This window comes from Equus asinus, chromosome 9 (genome assembly GCF_041296235.1).
Source record: "Equus asinus isolate D_3611 breed Donkey chromosome 9, EquAss-T2T_v2, whole genome shotgun sequence".
NCBI lineage: Eukaryota > Metazoa > Chordata > Mammalia > Perissodactyla > Equidae > Equus > Equus asinus.
The window spans coordinates 80,245,927-80,267,541 of record NC_091798.1 but is presented as its reverse complement, the minus strand read 5'-3'; the positions used below and the strand labels follow the sequence as shown (position 1 = coordinate 80,267,541).

The 21,615-nt window shown below is 36.3% G+C and overlaps 1 protein-coding gene across 3 annotated transcripts in view; it reads left to right on the top strand.

Moving 5' to 3' along the window:
* Window positions 1–21,615, top strand: part of ADGRV1 (adhesion G protein-coupled receptor V1) — a 511,472-nt gene that overhangs the window by 58,634 nt on the left and 431,223 nt on the right. Inside the window, exons 3-12 of one of the 3 annotated variants that reach the window (XM_070517787.1) lie at window positions 854–886; window positions 2,638–2,764; window positions 2,854–3,039; window positions 3,788–3,968; window positions 5,242–5,405; window positions 12,572–12,695; window positions 13,673–13,939; window positions 18,391–18,517; window positions 19,161–19,378; window positions 20,234–20,977. In XM_070517787.1, the coding sequence (XP_070373888.1) occupies window positions 854–886; window positions 2,638–2,764; window positions 2,854–3,039; window positions 3,788–3,968; window positions 5,242–5,405; window positions 12,572–12,695; window positions 13,673–13,939; window positions 18,391–18,517; window positions 19,161–19,378; window positions 20,234–20,977 (2,171 nt within the window). Of the gene's footprint in view, window positions 1–853; window positions 887–2,637; window positions 2,765–2,853; window positions 3,040–3,787; window positions 3,969–5,241; window positions 5,406–12,571; window positions 12,696–13,672; window positions 13,940–18,390; window positions 18,518–19,160; window positions 19,379–20,233; window positions 20,978–21,615 lie in introns of those variants that run through there. The other 2 variants (XM_044780002.2, XM_070517788.1) reach the window with 2 other exon arrangements.

The following is a 21,615-nucleotide window of genomic DNA, read 5'->3' as shown; positions in this document are numbered from 1 at the left end:
TTTCAACTGGATAGAGATAAAAATTGCCCTGTTACTAAATAATTTATGATGCTTTTAATACCATACCAGTTAAATATTTTATTGTTTAGTTTTCCCTAAATCAGAAACAGTTTCATTATGCCAGTTTATTTCAGAAAAAATTTTCATATAACCCCTTATTTACAGATAATGTTACTTGGCTTTAAAAGTGAAGCAGTAAGCCCTTATATTTTGACATGTGTTTTTAAGGCAGTTTGAAAATGCAGTAAATTGGGGATTTGGAAAAGTGTTTAGATTTTCTGATATAAAGTTATTTTTAAGTAATATTTGTTATAATTAAAAGGTATTGATATTTTATGCCTTCTTGAGTATATTCCTATGCAAATGATGAAGAGTATGTATTTCTCTGATGATATTTATTTTTTCAGAGAACAACTGGCTTTAGACCTGAGGATGGAGGTTTTTGTTTTTTTAAAACCTAATTAAAGCTACTAAGTAATTCTAAGTCGGGCTGAGTGAAATTTGCTCAGCTGCTGTGGTGTATGAGCATGCACCGGGCTTTGCAGGCCCCAGCGCCTTGGAGCAGGCCTGGAAAGGAATGTCTTCAATGGGTCTTGACATGCTGGCTGGCCATGGGGTCATCTTCCCTAAGTGGGAACTGCCGAACCTCTTGCTAGCATTTGTCAATAGCAAAGAACCCAGTGTGCAGAGTTCCCATAAAGTGAACATTACTAGTTGATGGGGGAAAAATAAGAAAGGGTTCCTTTAGCTTTATTTTTGCGCTGCCATCTAAATTTCTAGCAGTATTGAGATTTTGGCATATGGTGTCTTTGTCTCCATTTTCCCCCTCCCACGCTGCTTTCTGTGTTGACAGGGTAGAAACTGAAAGATTTGTTGTGTATTTTGGGTAAGTGTACAAAATAATGCCTGGTTTTTAGTGATTCAACATTTTGCTTTGCAAGCCATTATTTTGGATGAGGCTGCTGTTCTGCATGACTACAGGTTTTGAGAAATTGTGCCTGTCCCCGGCCTGCGCATGCTTTGTGTGTAGTTTCATTTTCTAATGATAAGGGGGGCTTATAGGAAATGTATTTATTTTTTCTGTAAGGGTTTTAAATTGAGTGCATTTAAGATATCTGATTCAAAGTTTCAGAATTAATGTAATTACATGTTTTGAAGAACTTAAAGTTTTAACTTTCCTTATAGTTTACACATAACCTGGGGAACAATTATTGTGCTTTGCTTGTGAAATTCTTACCTAACATCTTTTATGAGTCTTGTAGTTTTAACAGAATTTGCAGTCAGTGCTCTTATCTCTTCCATTGGTTTCTGAGTGCATTTAAGCAATTTCTTGCCTGTGTTTTCTCAGTTGTTGTATAAAGAATTTTTCAAGTTTGCCTTTTTAACATAAGGTAGTATATTTTAAGAAAGGTTATAAATAAATTCATTTGTTTAGTGCTGAGAATGAATTTTTATATTTTATATTTTGATCCAGTTTTCTTGTCTCCTAGCTTATGTGGACGTAGGAAATTTTAATTAATGAAAAATTGATGTAAATGAAATGAGGACAGATTTGCTATGAAAATCATATGACTGCATTAACAATAGAACAAATAACTGTCCTATTATTTGGGCTATGTCTTATGTGGCCACTAGTGTGCTAGGTATTGGTTGTCAGATTTCCAAAAGCTAGGGAAGAATGTTAATTCAGATTCTCTGTTAGATAGGAAGCGAGCTGTCCTTTCTACATATTAATTGTGGCTTCATTGTGATTTTGAGGTCTGGTCTTGAGTACTTTTTGGTTCAATAGAAAGTGACATTTGGAAAGGTTTAGAGCAGCTTGAGGGATTGAGAATTCTCAAAGAGCACGCAGGCTTTTAAACCCTCAGAGCCTTGCAGTGCCAGTCCTTTGATCATTCTAATTATGCACGGGGCATAAAAACCAGAAATAAAAAACATCTAGTTTTAATATGTTCTTTTGAGATATGTGTAGAAATTTTTATAATGTGTCATGCATCTCAGATCTATTCTATTCCTTTTTTTCATATGTCCTACATTTTCTTTTCTAATAAAAAAAGTGCATGAGGTTAATATTGAGATGAATAGAATCATATGAAAGGTCACAAAATACTTCTAAAATCTAAGCATAATTTTATTTGTTTTTGATCAGCGTGGCTTGCTTTAGCCCATGCAGTTATCCAACTTTTAGTCAGTTAGTATAATCTTATGTAATGAGTTTTTGAAAAAATTCAAGTGTATGTAAAGTTAGAACAATTTTATTTAAATGTATTTTCTAATGACATGTTACAAATGCAATTTTTCTAAAACTGGAAACAAAGCTGTAAATTTGATGTTTTATAAAAATATATTTACAACCTTTGATTACTATATTTTTGGCATACATACGCAGTGTTTGGTTCCAGTCAAATATCAAAGATATTTACTGATATTCTGATATAATGAATTCAGAAAAAGAAGTTCTTTCATAAATGTTATGAGTAAAACTGTTTTGATCTTAAGTGATTGTAATACACTTAAATTCAATTTAAGTTTTAACTCCTAATAACCTTCATATTCATTATCTGGAGTAAATAAATCTGCAAAATTCGGAAGAAAGACCATAGGTAGCGGATGCCTTTTCCCCACTGATTTCTCCAGGGTCAATGTGGAAAATCAAGTGCTGAAATCTGGATATACCAGCCGTGAGCTAATTATTTTGGAAAATGATGATCCTGGGGGAGTTTTTGAATTTTCTCCTGCTTCCAGAGGACCCTATGTTATAAAAGTAAGTATAAGGAAACTTCAGTCTATTATAGACTCAGAACTGCAGAAGGAGCTCAGAGGATTTGAACGCTTGTGGATTTCCTTTTTAAGGAAGGAGAGTCTGTAGAACTCCACATCACTCGATCCCGGGGAGCTCTGGTCGAGCAGTTTCTACGCTACTGCGTAGAGCCAGGAGAGAGCAATGAATTCTATGGAAACACAGGGGTGCTGGAATTTAAACCTGGGGAAAGGGAGATTGTGATCACCTTGCTGACAAGACTGGATGGGATACCAGAGGTACGGGATTTTATTTTTTCCTTGTGCTTTTGATAGTATCTAGTATGTTATGAATATAAAGAATTCGAACGTTGGCAAGGAGCCATAGGAAAGGAAGTGGGCAAGAATGAATTTAGAAGTACTTATGTTTGAAAATGAAAAAAACAAGGTAAGACTCATTCAGATTTGAATGGTGTATGTTTGTCCTACATAAAGAAGTACCAAAAATATGAAACTTTCTGTGTGTGATCAGTTTTCATCTCCTGTTAGCTTTGTTTATGTTAAGCCTTATTTTATGTAATCTGCATTGATTGAACTTTTAATAATATGGTTTTCAACTGAAGACGTTTTTCTGTAAAATTACTTTTTTAAGGGAAATAAATTTGTTTTATATTAATGGGACCAGATATTGTTTCATTGTGTTTGCGCACCAATATATTTGTAACTTTTAAATTACTTTTATTTTATTGACTCAGTTTAAATGACTAGATCATCAGTGATAAGGTACAGTCTTAATATTTTAGTATAGTATCATGGTTTATCATTTCCCTTTTTGGATAATGTATGCTTATATCTGATAATCTCTCTTCACTGATGGGAGAATGTTAAAAATTTTTTTAAGAAATAACATCAGCTCTTTTGTCCTTTCAGTGAATTACCAGTATGTCTCTGAAAAATTGAGGGTATTACTATTTTTGAATATATATATTTTTATTTGCTCTGAAGATTTCAGCTTTGTGTTTTTCCTAATTTGACATGTTCATTTCAGTTGGATGAACAGTACTGGGTGGTCCTCAGCAGCCATGGTGAACGAGAAAGCAAGTTGGGAAGTGCTACAGTTGTCAACATAACGATTCTAAAGAATGATGATCCTCATGGGATTATAGAATTTGTTTCTGATGATCTAATTGTTATGATAAATGAAAGCAAAGGAGATGATACCTATAGTGGTAATTTGTTCTGCTTCTTACATCCTATTACTGTTTACTGAAGAGGAAGTGAATCACTTTTTAGTTCATTTCTTTAATAAATAGTTATTTTTAGTTGTCCATCTGTCTTAGAAATGACATATAGTGCAGAACTTGGTGTTTTTAAGAAATCATATTTAAGATTGCTATTTTTATTTTTTGCATAGTATTGTGATGGTACTGTCTTCAGTTATTTATTTATTTGTTTTTTGTGAGGAAGATTGGCTCTGAGCTAACATCTGTTGCCAGCCTCCCCTTTTTTGCTTGAGGGAGATTGTCCCTGAGCTAACATCTGTGCCAATCTTCCTCTATTTTGTATGTGGGATGCTGCCTCTGCATGGCTTGATGAGTGGTGGGTAGGTACGTGCTGGGGATCTGAACCCATGAACCCCAGGCTGCTGAAGCAGAGCTTGTGAACTCTACCATTGTACCACCAAGCTGGCCTCTCTTCAGTTATATTTTTATTTCAATTCACCATATGCTATGGAACTCAAACACTTAAGAATGAGTCAAGTCAAAGAGGAAAAACTTGAAAACTCAGAGTTACTGCTAGGGACTGTCGTAGTGGCCTGAAATGAGAAGCGCAGTGGTTGATTTCCAGAGCAGTGTCTGTTTGGGTAAGCACACCACGTTGGAGTGTGCAGCTTCCTGTGGCTGCCTTCAGCAAATACCCTTGTAGGACTTTATGATAGGTGGACCTAATTCGTCACCATTCTGTTCCCTGTGCTGAATGACTTAAAATCCCAAAAAGTGATAGAAAAGATCGGGTCCATTTATTTTATCAATTGTATACCTACAGACGGAGGACTAGACTAATACATTTCTATGCGTACCTTGGAGGCCGGGCTAAACAAATAATTTCTTTTTATTAAAAAGAGGTCTTGGGGCCAGCCCTGTGGCTGAGTGGTTACTTTTGCACGCTCCACTTTGGCGGCCCAGGGTTTTACCAGTTTGGATCCTGGGCGCGGACATGGCACTGCTCATCAAGCCATATTGAGGCGGTGTCCCACATAGCACAACCAGAAGGACCTACAACTAAAATACACAACTATGTACTGGGGGGCTTTGGGGAGAAGAAGAAGAAGAAAAAAAAAATGAACAAAAAACGAAGATTGTCAACAGATGTTAGCTCAGGTGCCAATCTTTAAAAAAAAGTCTTATTTTTACTTTCGCTTATTTAAGCCATTTCTATACTCATTGTTTTAAAATTGTTTAACATATATTCCTATATATTATGCACATTTGTATTTCACAGCTGTTTATGGTGTAATAAGAAATCGAGGCAACTTTGGTCATGTTAGTGCATCATGGGTGGTTAGTCCAGACTTTACACAAGATGTGTTTCCTGTCCAAGGGACTATTTTCTTTGGAGATCAGGAATTTTTAAAACATATCACCGTTTACTCCCTTCCAGATGAGGTAAATGTTGCATATATAACTCTCTCTTTACTTGTTGTCATTGCTTGGTAATTATTTTTTGTTAAACAATTAAACATCTGGTGACGTATTTTGTTATGTTAGTATGTTTTTAAAGAAGTCAAGTATGACAATAATTGACTGTAAGCCAAAAGAGAAATATTATTTTTTGGTACCCCTGAAGGCATTTTTAACTCTTAAAACTGACAGTGACACTGCGTAGGTGTCTAGTATCGGGGCTCACACTTGTGGGAGAGGTTAAGCGCTTGGCTTGTACTTAGACCCTTTAAAGACAAGGGCCCCATCAACCAAGCACCTTATGGTGCACTCTCAGAATCAGGACACTGGGCCAGATGGATCATGGATCCAGTATGGTGTTCATCTTACAAGAGAAAGAACTTAGTAACAATGAGAAGAGGACCTTTCTGAGGAGAGCTGTGCTTTTTCGAACAGCTATGGAAGCCCGTCTCCTTTCCTTCAAACCTGTCCCTCGAGAGACAAAATTCCAACACTCTTCCGTTTTAGGATGAGGAGAAGACCAGCTCACATGGGTGAAATGAAAGAGAAAGAATGCCTACCTGGGGATTCATTTAGGCTCAGAGATGTAGGGAATCTCCTCTCGGTAGGACACGGGAGTGAGGTCTTTATCACTTAGGTAAAACTTCAGTAAGGTTTGTAAGGGACCTTTGAGAGCTACCTGAGTTTTCCTTGCTATTTTGAACTCTGTTCTAAATGTGTCAAAAAGTTATTTTTCTGTTCCATGTTTTACCTTATAAACAATGTTTTCCCCATTTTCTTAAAGAAATAATATGAGCTATATAGTATTTTCATTTTTAGCTTATATAAGGCAAAATATCTCTGTATCTATTTAATTTTGTAGTCTGTCAAAATAAAGCGGCTGTTTGGATGAATGCACATTAACATATTTCTTTTGGTCTAAATCCTACTTGAATGATTTTCAGTGGTTCTGCCTCAGAAATGAAAATGATCATTGGTACTATAATTAGAGAGCTTTTTGAAAAAAATTAAATTTTATTTTATTGAGGTCATAATAGTTTATAACATTGTGGAATTTCAGTTGTACATTGTTATTTGTCAGTCATCATATAAACGTGCCCCTTTACCCCTTATGCCCACTCCCCAACCTCCTTCCCCTCTGGTAACCACTAATCTGTTCTCTTTGTCCATATGTTAGTTTATCTTCCACTTGTGAGTGAAATCATATGGTGTTTGTCTTCCTCTGGCTTATTTTGCTTAACATAATACCCTCAAGGTCCATCCTTGTTGTTACCGATGAGATGATTTTGTCCTTTTTTATGGCTGAGTAGTGTTCCATTGTGTGTGTGTGTGTGTGTGTGTGTGTGTGTGTGTGTGTGTGTAATCACATCTTCTTTATCCAATCATCAGTTGATGGGCACTTGGGTTGCTTCCATGTCTTGGCTGTTGTGAATAATGCTGCAATGAACATAGGGATGCCTAAGTCTCTTTGAATTGTTGATTTCAAGTTCTTTAAATAAATATCCAGTAGTGGGATAGCTGGGCCGTATGGTAGTTCTATTTTTAATTTTTTGAGAAATCTCCATACTGTTTTCCATAGTGACTGCATCAGTTTGCATTCCCACCAACAGTGTATGAGGGTTCCCTTTTCTCCACAGCCTCTCCAACATTTGTTATTTTTTGTCTTGGTGATTATAGCTATTCTAATGGGTGTAAGGTGATACCTTAGTATAGTTTTGATTTGCATTTCTCTGATGATTAGTGATGTTGAACATCTTTTTGTGTGCCTATTGGCCATTTGTATATATTCTTTGGAAAAATATCTGTTCAGATCCTCTGCCCATTTTTAAATTTTTTTTTTGAGTTATGTAAGTTCTTTGTATATTTTGGAGATTGAACCATTGTTGGATATATGATTTGCAAATATTTTCTCCCAGTTGGTGAGTTGTCTTTTCATTTTGTTACTAGTTTCCTTTGCCTTGCAGAAGCTCTTTAGTCTGATGAAGTCCCACTTGTTTGTTTTTTCTTTTGTTTCCCTTTCCCCAGTAGACATGGTATTTGAAAAGATGCTTCTAAGACGATGTCAAAGAGTGTGCTGCTTTTTCTAGGAGTTTTATGGTTTCATGTCTTACCTTCAAGTCTTTGATCCATTTTGAGTTAATTTTTGCATATGGTGTAAGATAATGGTCTACTTTCATTATTTTGCATGTGACTGTCCACTTTTCCCAACACCATTTATTGAAAAGACTTTCCTTTCTCCATTGCATGTTCTTAGCTCCCTTTGTCCAAGATTAACTGTCTGTCGATATGTGGTTTTATTTCTAGGCTTTCAATTCTGTTCCATTCATCTGTGTACCTATTCTTGTACCAGTACCAGGCTGTTCTGATTACTATAGCTTTGTAGTATATTTTGAAGAGAGGGATTGTGATGCCTTCAGATTTGTTCCTTTTTTTCTCAGGATTGCTTTAACTATTTGGAGTCTTTTGTTGACCAGTAAGAATTTGGGGGTTTTTTGTTCTATTTCCCTGAAGAATGTCATTGGGATTCTGATTTGGATTGCACTGAATTTGTAGATTGCTTCAGGTAGTGTGGGCACTTTAGCTAAATTTATTCTTCCAGTCTGTGTGCATGGAATATCTTCCCATTTCTGTGTGTCATCATTGATTTCTTTCGATAATGTCTTATAGTTTTCATTGCATAGGTCTTTCACCTCCTTGGTTAAATTTATTCTTTGATATTTTATTCTTTTTGTTGTGATTGTAAATGGAATTGTTACCACTAGTTTGTTATTAGTGTATAGAAATGCAACCGATTTTTGTAAGTTGATTTTGTACCCTGCAGTTTGTTGTAGTTGTTGACTATTTTTCATAGTTTTCTGATGGATTCTTTAGGGCTTTCTATATATAAAATCATATCATCTGCCAACAGCGAGAGTTTCACTTCTTCCTTGCCAATTTGGATACCTTTATTTCTTTTTCTTGCTTAATCAGTCTGGCCAAAACCTCCGGTATTATGTTGAATAAGGGTGGTGAGAGTGGACACTGTGGTCTTGTTCCTGTTCTCAGAGGGGTGGCTTCCAGTTTTTCCCTGTTGAGTATGATGTTGACTGTGGGTTTGTCATAAATGGCCTTTATTATGCTGAGGTACTTTCCTTCTATACCCATTTTATTGAGAGTTTTTATCATAAATGGATGTTTGATCTTGTCAGATGCTTTCTCTGAATCCATTGAGATGCTCATGTGATTCTTATTCCTCATTTTGTTAATGTGGTGTATCACATTGATTGATTTGTGGATGTTGAACCATCCCTGTGTCCCTGTGATAAATCCCACTTGTCCATGGTGTATGATCCTTTTAATATATTGCTGTATTTGATTTGCCAATATTTTGTTGAAGATTTTTGCATCTATGTTCATCAGCCATATTGGCCTGTAATTTTCCTTCTTTGTGTTTTCCTTCTCTGGCTTTGGGATCAGGGTGATGTTGGCCTTGTAAAATGTGTTAGAAAGTATTTCATATTCTTCAACTTTTTGGAATAGTTTAAGGATAGATATTAAATCTTCTTTAAATGTTTGGTAGAATTCTCCAGAGAAGCCATCTGGTATGGGACATTTATTTTTTGGAAGGTTTTTGATTAGTGTTTCAGTCTCTTTACTTGTGACTATTCTATTCAGATTCTCTATTTCTTCTTGATTCACTTTTGGGAGGTTGTATGAGTCTAAGAATTTATCCACTTCTTCTAGATTGTCCAATTTGTTGGTATATAGTTTTTCATAGTATTCTCTTATAATCTTTTGTATTTCTGTGATATCCATTGTGATTTCTTCTCTTTCATTTATAATTTTATTCATTTGAGCCTTCTCTCTTTTTTTCTTAGTCTGGCTAAGGGTTTGTCAATTTTGTTTATCTTCTCAAAGAGCCAGATCTTAGTTTCATTGATACTTTCTACTTTTTTTTTAGTTTCAATTTTATTTATTTCTGCTCTAATTTTTATTATTTCCCTCCTTCTGTTGACTTTGGGCTTTTTTTTTTTTTTTTTTTCCTAATTCTGTTAGGTGTAGTTTAAGATTGCTTATTTGAGATTTTTCTTATTTGTTAAGGTGGGCCTGTATTGATATGAATTTCCCTCTTAGGACCACTTTTGCTGCATCCCATATGGGTTGGTATTGTGTATTTTCATTTTCATTTTTCTCCAGGTATTTTTTGATTTCTCCTTTAATTTCTTCAGTGATCCATTGGTTGTTCAGTAGCATGTTGTTTAGTTTCCTCATATTTGTCACTTTCCCAGCTTTTTCTTGTAGTTGATTTCTAGTTTCATAGCATTATGGTCAGAAAAGATGCTTGATGTGATTTTGATCTCAAATTTGTTGAGGCTTGCCTTGTTTCCTGCCATATGGTCTATTCTAGAGAATGTTCCATGTGCTCTTGAGAAGAAAATGTATTCTGCTGTTTTTGGATGGAGTGTTCTATATGTGTCTGTTAAGTCCATCTGGTCTAGTTCTTCATTTAATTCCAGTGTTTCCTTGTTGACTTTCTGTCTGAATGATCTATCTATTGATGTAAGTGGGGTGTTAAGGTCCCCTACTATTATTGTGTTGCTGTTAATATCTCCTTTTAGATTTTTTAATAGTTTCTTTATGTACTTTGGTGCTCCTGTGTTGGGTGCATATATAAGTATTATATCTTCTTGGTGGAGTGTCTCTTTTCTCATTATATACTGCCTCTCTTTGTTTCTTATTGCCTTTTTTTATCTTGAAGTCTACTTTGTCTGATATAAGTATGGCAACACTTGCTTTCTTTTGTTTGCTTGGAGTATTATCTTCCATCCCTTTAATCTGAGCCTGTGTTTGTCTTTAGAGCTGAGATGTTTCCTGGAGGCAGCATTTTGATTGGAGAATTCAATCCATTTACATTTAGAGTGATTATTGGTGTGTGAGGGCTTAATGCTGCCATTTTATCACTTGTTTTCCAGTGGTTCTGTATTTTCCTTGTTTCTTGTTGTGTCTATTTCAGACTGCCAATTCCATTTGGTAGTTCTCTGTGATGATTTTCGCAGTATTTACCATTTCTGTCTCTCTTCTGATTATTTATTTAGTGGTTAGAGTGAGGTTTGTATAAAAAAATCTCGTAGGTGATATAATCCATTTTTTGATAGACTCATTTCTTTAGTCTAAGTAGGTTCCATCCCTGTCCTCTTCCTCTTCCGAGTTATTGTTGTCACAACTGATTCCATTTTGTGTTGTGAGTTTGTGGTTAAAATGACATGATTATAGTTATTTTTGATATTTTCCTTCTCTTTATCTTTAATGTTATAATTAAGTGATTGATAACCTTTTCTGATAGAGAGCTGCCGTTTTCTGATTATGTCTGCCTATTTATCTCCTTGCTCAAGACTTTGTAAACTTTTTTTTTTCAGGTATGAGGGCCTCCTTGATCATTTCTTGTGGGGGTGTCTTGTGGTGATGAACTCCCTCAGTGTTTGTTTATCTGGGAAAGTTTTTATTTCTCCATCATATCTGAAGGATATTTTCGCTGGATAGAGTATTCTTGGCTGGAAGTTTTTGTCTTTCAGAGTTTTGAATATATTATTCCATTCTCTCCTAGCCTGTAAGGTTTCTACTGAGAAATCTACCAAAAACCTGATAGGGGTTCCTTTGTAAGTTATTTTCTTCTCCCTTGCTGCCCTTAATGCTTTTTCTTTGTCATTACTGACTTTTGCCAGTTTTGCTACTATATGCTTTGGAGAAGGTCTTTTTTACATTGATGTCATTAGGAGTTTTGTTAGCTTCTTTTTCTTGTAATTCCAGCTCCTTCCCCAAGTTTGGGAAGTTCTCAGCTATTATTTCTTTGAACAAGTTCTCTGCTCCTTTTTCCCTCTCCTCTCCCTCTGGAGTACATATAGTCTTTATGTAGCATTTCCTAATTGAGTCGAATATTTCTTGGAGAATTTCTCCATTTCTTTTTAGTCCTAGTTCTCTCTCCTCCTCCATCTGAAGCATTTCTATATTTCTCTACTCCCGATTGCTAATTCTTTGCTCCATAATATCAGCTCTGTTATTAAAGGACTCCAGATTTTTCTTTATCTTGTTTATTGTGTCTCTGATCTCCAATATTTCTGATTGGTTTTTCTGTATAGTTTCAATCTATTTTGTGAAGAATTCCCTTTGTTCATTAATTTTATTCCTGGTTTCATTGAACTAAGTATCCGAATTTTCCTGTATCTCATTAAGTTTTTTTATTATGGCTATTTTGAATTTACTGTCATTTAGATTGTAAATTTCTGTGCCTTTAGGATTGTTTTCTGGGTGCTTGTCATTTTCCTTCTGGTCTTGAGTATTAATATACCTCCCCATATTATTTGATGGTGTGGATTTGTACCTTCATATACTGGTAGTATCTCCTGACAGATTCCACCTGCCACCACTGTGGAAGGGGGGCAGTGGCTGTGTATTATGAGCATGCTGCAATCTCTGGCATCTGTGCCTATCCTTTGGAATCTATGCTGACAGGGCCCGTCTGTGATTGCCCACTTGCAATTGCTGCTTTACTAAGGTATGTGCATGTGCTCTGATGGGGGCCCTTGCTCTGGCCGACCTGCCGAGCTGGTGTGCTGGGCAGAGGGAGGGGCACTTTCCTTCATGTTCATGATCCTAGGGTGTTCTTGCTCTGCCCTTGCTATCTGCCCTCCTTGGTTGCTGGCTTGATGATGACACCCCTGCAATAGCTTAGCCTCCTCTGTGTGGAGCTTTTCCACAGCTGGTAGGCAATTCAGAGAGTGAAGGCATTCCCATGGTGAGCTGCCCCTCCCCCCCTCCTCTCAGAGCTGTGCTGCACAGTCCCCCACCCTAGGTCTCTGCTGGAGAGGGAGAGGAGATCCCCTTACCTCCTTCCACTTCCTCCTGGGGGGTCCTGCACCTCCACCTTCAGGTGCATTGCTGTGTGAGTTTCTCAGATGTCTTTTGTGTTGCGTGAATGTCCATTTTGGTTTATGAATGTCCTTTTTGTTTTATCTTATGGGGGAGAGTCTAAGGGAAGAGCTTACTCCACTATGATGCTGACGTCACTCCCTATAGAGCTTTCTTTGAAAAACATAAAAAATAATGTAGGAATATATAGTGCAATTATTTATACAAATCACCTGACTTAAAATATGTGTAACATTTTCCAAAAGATTCCAGAGGAAATGGAGGAATTTACCATTACCCTACTTAATGCCACCGGAGGAGCTAAGATAGGAAATAAAACCGCTGCAACTCTGAGGATTAGAAGAAACGATGACCCCATTTATTTTGCAGGTGGTATTGCTCTCTTATTTGAGTGAGTTCACATCTTTCTTGAACAGTATTTATATATATTTTCAATAATTTTTTTAACTGAACATTTTTGATAAAGCGCAAGTGGTGCTTATTTAAATACGATTTCATGATTTGTTTGGACGATCACTATTTGATCTATTTGATATTTTAACAAATATTTTTAAAGATCTTCTAAAGGACAAAGAAAAGAAATACTGTTCAAGCTCCAAGGTATTTTCTTTCCTTTGTGCAGAAAATAACACTATTGCATATGGTCTTTTTTTCCATTACACAGTATGGACAGTTCAGCATCTGGGTTTTGTACCTAATGCATGGTCACTTACTATAATTACTATTTAATGGACGTAAAAATTAAGGTTTACCTGTTTTTCTCACTTTAATGCTTTCTTTAGAACTGTCTTTTGCCACCAGAGACATCTTTTAGTTTTATTTATGAGACTTAATTGGTGTCTAATTCTTTCTTAAACTCTTATTGTAAGCTGTCCAATTTACAATTACAGGAATCTTTTCAACCTCTTTAATTTTATTGAGTCATGTTCTTAACCTTCAGCTAAGATGTGCTTAATGAATTTGTCCTAGGTTCAACCTTCTGCTAACTGCTGTGGCAAAAATAAAACTTAAGATGTCTGGGCCTGTACTCAAGGAACTTATAGTCTAAATAGGGAAATGAGGTGTATGAAATGGTAGCAGAGGATTTCAGATAGTATGTAATTTACTGATAAATTGCGTGTTAAAGACAATGGATTTTATGGGAATTAAGGCAAGAGGAAGGCCATTGACTTGAAATAAACAGACGAGGCCTCATGTAGGAGTTGGGACCAGAACTGAATCTTCAAGCAAAGACTGAGTGGAGGGCATTTCTTGTGGGGAGCAGGGGGAAAGGTAAAGTGATCTGAAAATATGTAGATGGAATCAGAGGAGCTCACATGTTCCTTCTTTTCTTTTGAATATTTCAGAACCTCGTGTAGTAAGGGTTCAGGAAGGTGAGACTGCTGACTTTATAGTTCTCAGAAATGGATCTGTTGATGTTGCTTGCACTGTCCAATATGCTACCATGGATGGGAAGGCTACCGCAAGCGAGGGCGACTTTGTTCCCATTGAAGAAGGAGAAACGCTTGTGTTTGCAGTCGGAAGTAGAGAGCAGAACATATCTGTATTCATTAATGAGGATGATATCCCAGAAACAGATGAACCCTTTTATATAATCCTCTTTAATTCAACAGGTAAATAAATTATATTTTTATGGCAGATGTGTTGTTTCAGTGCTTTATTAAGATGATTTTAAGTACTGTTGTTCATTAGTGCTACCAAGTAGTACTTAACTGTCATCTGTGACTGTTCAAGAGCAAAATTTTTTCTGAGGGATGGGGTGAAGAATATATGTGTTGAGCCTTCCTATATCTGGTATATTCTGTGGCATTATTTTTAATCTTTTTTCACAATGTAGCATAAATAGAAAATTGTAATATTATATAAGGACTAGAAATCTTCTAGCTAAAGCTATCCAGAGACTCATCTAATCTACCCAAGGGCTGAAGGCATCAGCATGCTGTAACCCCTTCTCCCTTCTAGCAGGGTGCTGGGCGTATTGGTTGGGAGCTGCATTCTATAGGTGGCTGGGCCCACTTGACTATTAGATAATTCTCTGGAGTTGTAACCACAATGAATGACAATTTGCAAGGGGGAATAGATAGACTCTTCCTTCTTCTTCTTACTATATATGAAGCAGGACATTTTGATCCCACTTTTAGTAAATTGGAGGGGCTATAGTGTATCTTGATATTTATTTTATTCTTTTAAGAGTGCAAAGAGCTATTTTTCCCTGAGCCTTTTGAGAGTAAGTTGAAGACATGATATCCCATCACCCCTGAATACATTAGTGCGTATTTCCTACAAACAAGGACATTCCTCCACATAACCGCCGTATAACCATTAAAATCAGGAAGTTAACATTAATATAATAATTGCTTCAGACCCTATTCATATTTCTCCATTTGTCCCAATAGTGTCCTTTCTAGCAAAATGATTCTTTCCTGAATCATGCATTGCATTTAATTGTCATGTCTCTTTAATCTCTTCAATCTGGAGTAGTTCCTCAGTCTTTCTTTGACTTTCATGACCTTTATAATATGGAAGATTACAAGCTAGTTATTTTGTAGAATGTCCCTCATTTTGGGTTTATTTGATGTTTCCTCATTATTAGATTCAGGTTTTACCTCCTTGGCAGGAATTTCATAGAGGTGATTCTGTATTGTTGTCATATCCCTTCAGTTGGCTCATGATTTTGTTTTGTCCCTTTACTGTGATGTTTACTTTGACCACAATTTAGGCGATGACTGCCAATCTTTTCTATTGTACTTTTTATCCTTTGTAATTCATAGGTAGTTTGTGGAGGAGATACTTTAAAACTATGTAAATATCCTATTACTCATCAAACTTTCAATTTTTTCATTGATATACTTATCAGTATGGACTTATGATTTCCATTTAATGTAGTGGGTTGTATCTTGCTATCATTATTTGTTTTGATGGTCAAATTGTCCCAGATTTGGCCAGTGGTAGCCTGTTCAGTATGACTTCTTTGTCTTTTTGACATGTCTCTAATATTCTTTGAGCATTTTCTTGCTTCATGGCACAGCAATGTGTTCCAAACTCATCATGTCACAGCTCTGAAATCAGCCATTCCTCCAAGAAGCCCTGGTTCCTTTTAGTGAAGAATATTATTTAGAAACCAGGATCTGGGTGCTAGGTGTGCTTATTGGTATTGACATTATACTCCTCCTAGGCCGTGTTAGTGTACAGAGATAGGGACTATAAGTATGTATGTATGTATGTACTTATTTTTACATCTGTAGTTCTGTATTGCACTGTATATATTGAAAATCATTAATTCACACCAATATCTCCATTTCCATCCATTATCACAGAGTTCATTCTAGTTTTCTCGCTTTCCATATTGGTCCTTCACTCCTCTGATAGTGAGAAATCCAGCTCCCATTATCTTTAATATATTTACTTATTTGATCAGTTCCCCCTGTGTGTAACCACTCTTGCATTTCTTCTTTTACCCTCTTCCCACAATGACATTGCATTTCTTACTCCATTAGGGTTCTAGCTTCCTGCTCTAGGCCAACCCCATGGCCCCACATGGATGCCTTCCCACTCCTCTTGGACTCCAACATCCAACACCAAGCTTTCCTCCAGTAGACATGTCCTCCTTACACTGTGTGATCCTAACACATTGCACTGGGTCACTGGTGCCCAGCCTCCCACCCGAGTGTGAATGCCTACCTTGTGCTTGGCCCTGTGCCTTGTGGACTGAGATATTCAGAAAGAGGAAGAGGAAAAGAGAGAGATCACTTAATTTTTGTTTGTGCTGTTTCTCTATCATTCTCCTTATCTCTTTCTCTCTCCATTTGTATTTCTCTTCCTATTTCCCTTCATCTCTTTCTCATTTTTTCACATGACTTAACTAAGAAAATCAAAAAAGCAAAAACTAAAACTATCATCTGTTGAGGAAAAATTTGACTTTGTAGCAGGATGGCCATAAAGGAAATTTCAGTCACAAATAACATAGTCAGTCAGATCGTACGTAGGCCGAAAACATTTTGGTGAATCCAGTCATTGTCCTAAAATTTAAATGAAAGTAATTGCTACAGATAATTTTGGTGAAGTAAAAGTAGAAAACAGAAAGTTTTGCTGTGAGGTGTAGAAAGTTGATGAAGAAATGACATTGTCTTCATAGAGTTTACTCTAGAGATAAGTTCTTGATGCCATTTATTAATTTGTTGTAATTCTGGTGAAAACGATGGTGTCCCAAACATCTTTGGGGCCAACAAGTCACTGGGTTTAAACCATTGTCAGGAACAAAATGTCACTATGATTAAAATAGTGGATCCTGCACTCTTGTAAAGAGAATGGAAAATGACTGCAAGGAGAGGTTTAGTGAGTTTGTTTTGTAATATGTATCATCAGGGAAATGTATATTTGATTTTGGGAAAGAATGAGGGGGCAGAAGGGGGCTGTGACTGGGTGACTGACCTAGGTATGTGTGTATGTATACTGCTGCTGCGTTTGTCTTCAGTATTCTTCCAGAAATGGCTTCATTTGATGGATCAAATGACTTTAGCTGTGAAGACTTGGATGACAAAGATCTCTAGAATTTGTGCGTTTTATATCCTTTCTTAGTTCTTTCTCTCTTTTCTCTCCTCTTTTATGATGTCAAAACACTGGGCGCCTGAGGGGATGGATGATGGGAGAGCTGGTCACTAACATGACCTAGTGCTGGCAGTGAGTGTTTATGCCTGATGGTCATTGTTCACAGCATATGCCCTGAGGTTGAATTATTAGGTCAAAGGATATGGCTATCCTTACAGCCCTTATTAAATATTGACAGTTCTCCCTGCAGAGAAACAGAATGAAATTTTAGAACCACCTATGACGTGTTGCATGACAAATGGACATAGTAGCAGAACTCTGCCAAATTTAGGTTTTGTTATTTTTGTTAGATCTTATGAAATGATACTTTAAGTTATTTTATTTCTTTAAATTGTTAGCATTTTATATACAATAATGTACTAGTTTTTGTTTTTTTCCTCTTTCCGTTGGCTTATTATCAAGTAAGGTTGAGTAGAGTTGTATATTTATATAAATTATTTTTAATGTACTGATTTGCTACATATAATTTCTGCTTCTACAATTTTAGTTTTAGGTGTAGTCTTCATCTAATTTAGAAAGTTTCATTTGTATCAGTTCAGCTAATATTCATAAATAACTTATGTGTACCAATTACTTAGCATCTACTCTGCTAGGACATGGAATTAAGAAGGATTTGTTCAAAGTGCTTACAGTAAAATTGTGTGTGTGTGTATGTTCTTGTGTGTCACTGTGTGTACTAATATAATGTGATAATTGTTATGATAAATTGACAAAGTGTGAAGTGCTGTAGGAACATGGTGGAGACACACTTAGCTTAACTTGGGAATTCAAGGAAGAATTCCTGGAAGAGGTGTTGCTTGAGGTGGGTCCTGAGGAACGATAAGAGGTAGGTGAGTAAAGATGGGAAGGACTTTTGCTCTCATAGGGAACAACTGGAGCAAAGAGGAACTATGGACCTCAGGGAAGTGATGAGAAGAGACCTAGTGTATTGACAATAACAGTGCTAACATGCTGTGGAGAGAATTGGAGTAGAGAGGAATCAAGTTCAACACCATAAAGATTGCTTTGTTCTACGTATGACCAGATCACACTCTGCTGCTCGAAGGCAGAGATCTAAAGGGAAATGCTTGAGCCAGTGATTCCAATTAATATGGACAAGGAGTATTTTTATGTTATGGGGTAATCCTTTCATTATTTTTTAGGAAATGAAAGAATCTATGTCAAAAATTTGAAATTGGAAAAAGCTATGTTTTTGATTTCTAATTAAACTATTGAAGCCATATTCCTCTTGCAAAGAAAAGTGTCTTGCACATTTTTCATCAAAGTAGTCCTTCTGTAATTAAACATTTTCTCAAAGACAAGTCACATTAAACTTATTTAGGCAACTCTTTCTCTCTCATTTATTTATGACCTTTGGTGAGGATATTTGAATTTACTTATAAACTGTTTCTTAATTTAAAAACACAAATTTAACAGTAAGTTGACTGGTTCTTTTAATTTTCCATTTTTAATTTAGGTGATACTGTAGTATATCAATATGGAATAGCTACAGTGATAATTGAAGCTAATGATGACCCAAATGGGATTTTCTCTTTGGAGCCCGTAGACAAAGCAGTAGAGGAGGGAAAGACTAATGCATTTTGGTAAGCCTATTTGTGTAAGAAAAATTCAAAATTGGATAGAATAAAATAAAATCTTTAAGTATGCAAAAATTGGAACAATTGTTAATCTTTCCAAATTTAAAAATTGGTTAAGAATTGATTAATTTCAAAATTGGTAGTCTGAATGAATTGTAAACTTTTTTATGCTCTTGCCACTTGTTAAAAAAAAAAACCTTGACACTTTAGTGGGTAAGCAGAAATCATCCTCCCACCCTCCTCACCCCAACTTCCATCCTTTGTCAGGACTGAGAGACTTGAATTATCCAAAGTCTTCTGGAACTCTTTTCTCAAATGATAAGTGGTTACCCTCACCCTGTACTTTGCTTTTGAAGAACTTTTGCCAGTTCTCATCTAGGCATTTTTCAGTTGGGCTTAGAATTTATCTTTCAGTTTGGACTTTGAAGACTGTGACTTTTAAGACCTTATTGTTTAAAGTTCTACCACGCTCTTCTTTTTCCATGAGATTCTTCATGGTTGCTCAGTAAAGAATGGCTGGCTGGTTTATATTAAAGATGATAAATAGAAAAAGTATATTCCTGAGATAACACAGAAAGCTCTCATTAGAGTTAGATTCACTACTTATACATTTTTCATAAAGATTAATTTTCTTTAATTTGTTATGTAGGATTTTGAGGCACCGAGGACACTTTGGCAATGTTTCTGTGGCTTGGCAGCTGTTTCAGAATGATTCTGCTTTGCAACCTGGACAAGAGTTCTATGAAACTTCAGGGACTGTTAATTTTATGGATGGAGAAGCAGCCAAACCAATAATTCTTCATGCTTTTCCAGATAAAATTCCTGAATTCAATGAATTTTATATTTTAAAGCTTGTAAACATTTCAGGTGCTGTGTTTTCCCATCTCTTTTATTTTATCACCAAAATTTCATACTTAAATAATTAGAGCTGTATAGAAAATGCAATTAATGAAGAAGTAAGTTTATCTTAATTATCTGACTTTAAATGTCAAAATACCTTCTTTTTCTTCCTGAGGGAAGATTCACCCTGCGCTAATATCTGTTGCCAGTCTTCCTCTTTTTGCTTCAGGATGATTCTCTTTGAGCTAACATCTATGCCAAACTTCTTCTGTTTTGTATGTGGGTTGCCACCACAGTATGGCTGCCAATGAGTGGTGCAGGTCCATGCCCGGTAACCAAACCCTGGCTGCCAAAGTGGAGCGTCCCAAACTTAACCATGGGCCGACCCCACCAAAATACCCTTTTTGATAGAAGTGTTGTTTTTAACGTTCATTTTGTGGTCTTAACTTAGTTAAGTTTTATGGCTGGAGATTTACATCTATCCTCAAACTTGTAAATAGATTTTTTCCATTTCAAATGTCGTGTCTCTAACAAAACATTAATGGAAATTAGGAAGTATAGATTAATGGTAGCTTAAAGCTTGGTCTTTGTGCCATAATTTAAACAATCAATTTTCCCATCACTTTTGGTTTTAAGCATAAGAATTAAACCTCTCTAGTTAATATCTTCTTTTCAGTCTTGACTGGTTGTTAATGAAGTTGTACTGAACTGGAATAACCCTGAAAAATGTGGTGAAAGTCATATGGTGACACTATTGTTCTCTGATCAATGAGTAAATTATTTAACCAGAAGTTTGCTTAACAAATTCCTTTTGTCTTCACCTTATACTAGAAAGTACTTCAAATTCTGGTTTCTCATTGATTATAAATGTTCTCATTGCAGGTGGGTCCCCAGGTCCTGGGGGCCAACTAGCAGGAACCAACCTCCAGGTGACAGTAATGATTCCATTCAATGATGATCCCTTTGGAGTTTTCACCTTGGATCCTGAGTGCTTAGAGAGGGAAGTGGCAGAAGATGTCCTCTCAGAAGATGATATGTCTTATATTACCAACTTTACCATTTTGAGGCAGCAGGGTGACTTTGGTGATGTACGAGTAGGCTGGGAAATACTGTCCAGTGAGTTCACTGCTGGGTTGCCTCCAATGATAGATTTTTTGCTGGTTGGAGTTTTCCCCAGCACTGTGCATTTACAACCACACATGCGGCGTCACCATAGTGGAACAGATGCTTTATACTTTAGTGGACTAGAGGGTGCATTTGGAACTGTTAATCCGAAATACCATCCCTCCAGGAATAACTCAATTGCCAACTTCACGTTTTCAGCTTGGGTAATGCCCTATGCCAATACAAATGGATTTGTTATAGCAAAGGATGATGGAAATGGAAGTATCTACTATGGGGTAAAAATTCAAACAAATGAATCCCATGTGACACTTTCCCTTGATTACAAAACTTTGGGATCAAATGCTACATATATTGCCAAGACAACAGTTGTGAAATATTTAGAAGAAAGTGTTTGGCTTCATCTTCTAATTATTCTGGATGATGGTATCATTGAATTCTACCTTGATGGAAATGCAATGCCCAGAGGAATCAAGAGTCTAAAAGGAGAAGCCATTGCTGATGGTGAGGGTCATCTTTATAACTAGGACACTGAAGTTTGAATTTTTAAAAATTCTGATTTCTTAAAAAGACTAACAGATATTAAAAATCTGCTTGTGTATTGGTTTAATTTCTTAAGTAAAATATGTGTCTATCAAGTCTACAAGTGCTGTGCTGAGTGTTGCAGAAATGAATCAGGCAAAGTCTTTGCCCTTGAGGTACCTGAAATAGGCTCTGGGAGAGAGTTGCGCAAACAGATTGCTTCAAAATTACGAAGGAGGGACATTTATTCCCCTTGTGGTAGTAGGAGGGATGGGGCAAGATATTCCCCATAGAGAAAAGAGCAAAGGTGTAAAAATGTGAAATGGCATATTGTATCTGGGGAACTGCTGCTACCTCAGAATTGCTAGGGGTGGAGTGTGGTGGAGATAAGGTTAAAGAGGAATCAGAAGAGAAAAATTACATCACAAACCCCAGCAATTACAGGGGTTTATAGTATCAGGAGGTAAATTGTTGAATTCTGTGGAGTGCTTTGAAATGATAATCTTTGTCTTTAAGCTGGATCAAATGCTCTTGTTTACACACAAATGTTGTCTATCTCCAATATAATCACCCATTCCCTCCCAGCCCATTCATCCTATGATTTGATCCTGTTTTTATTT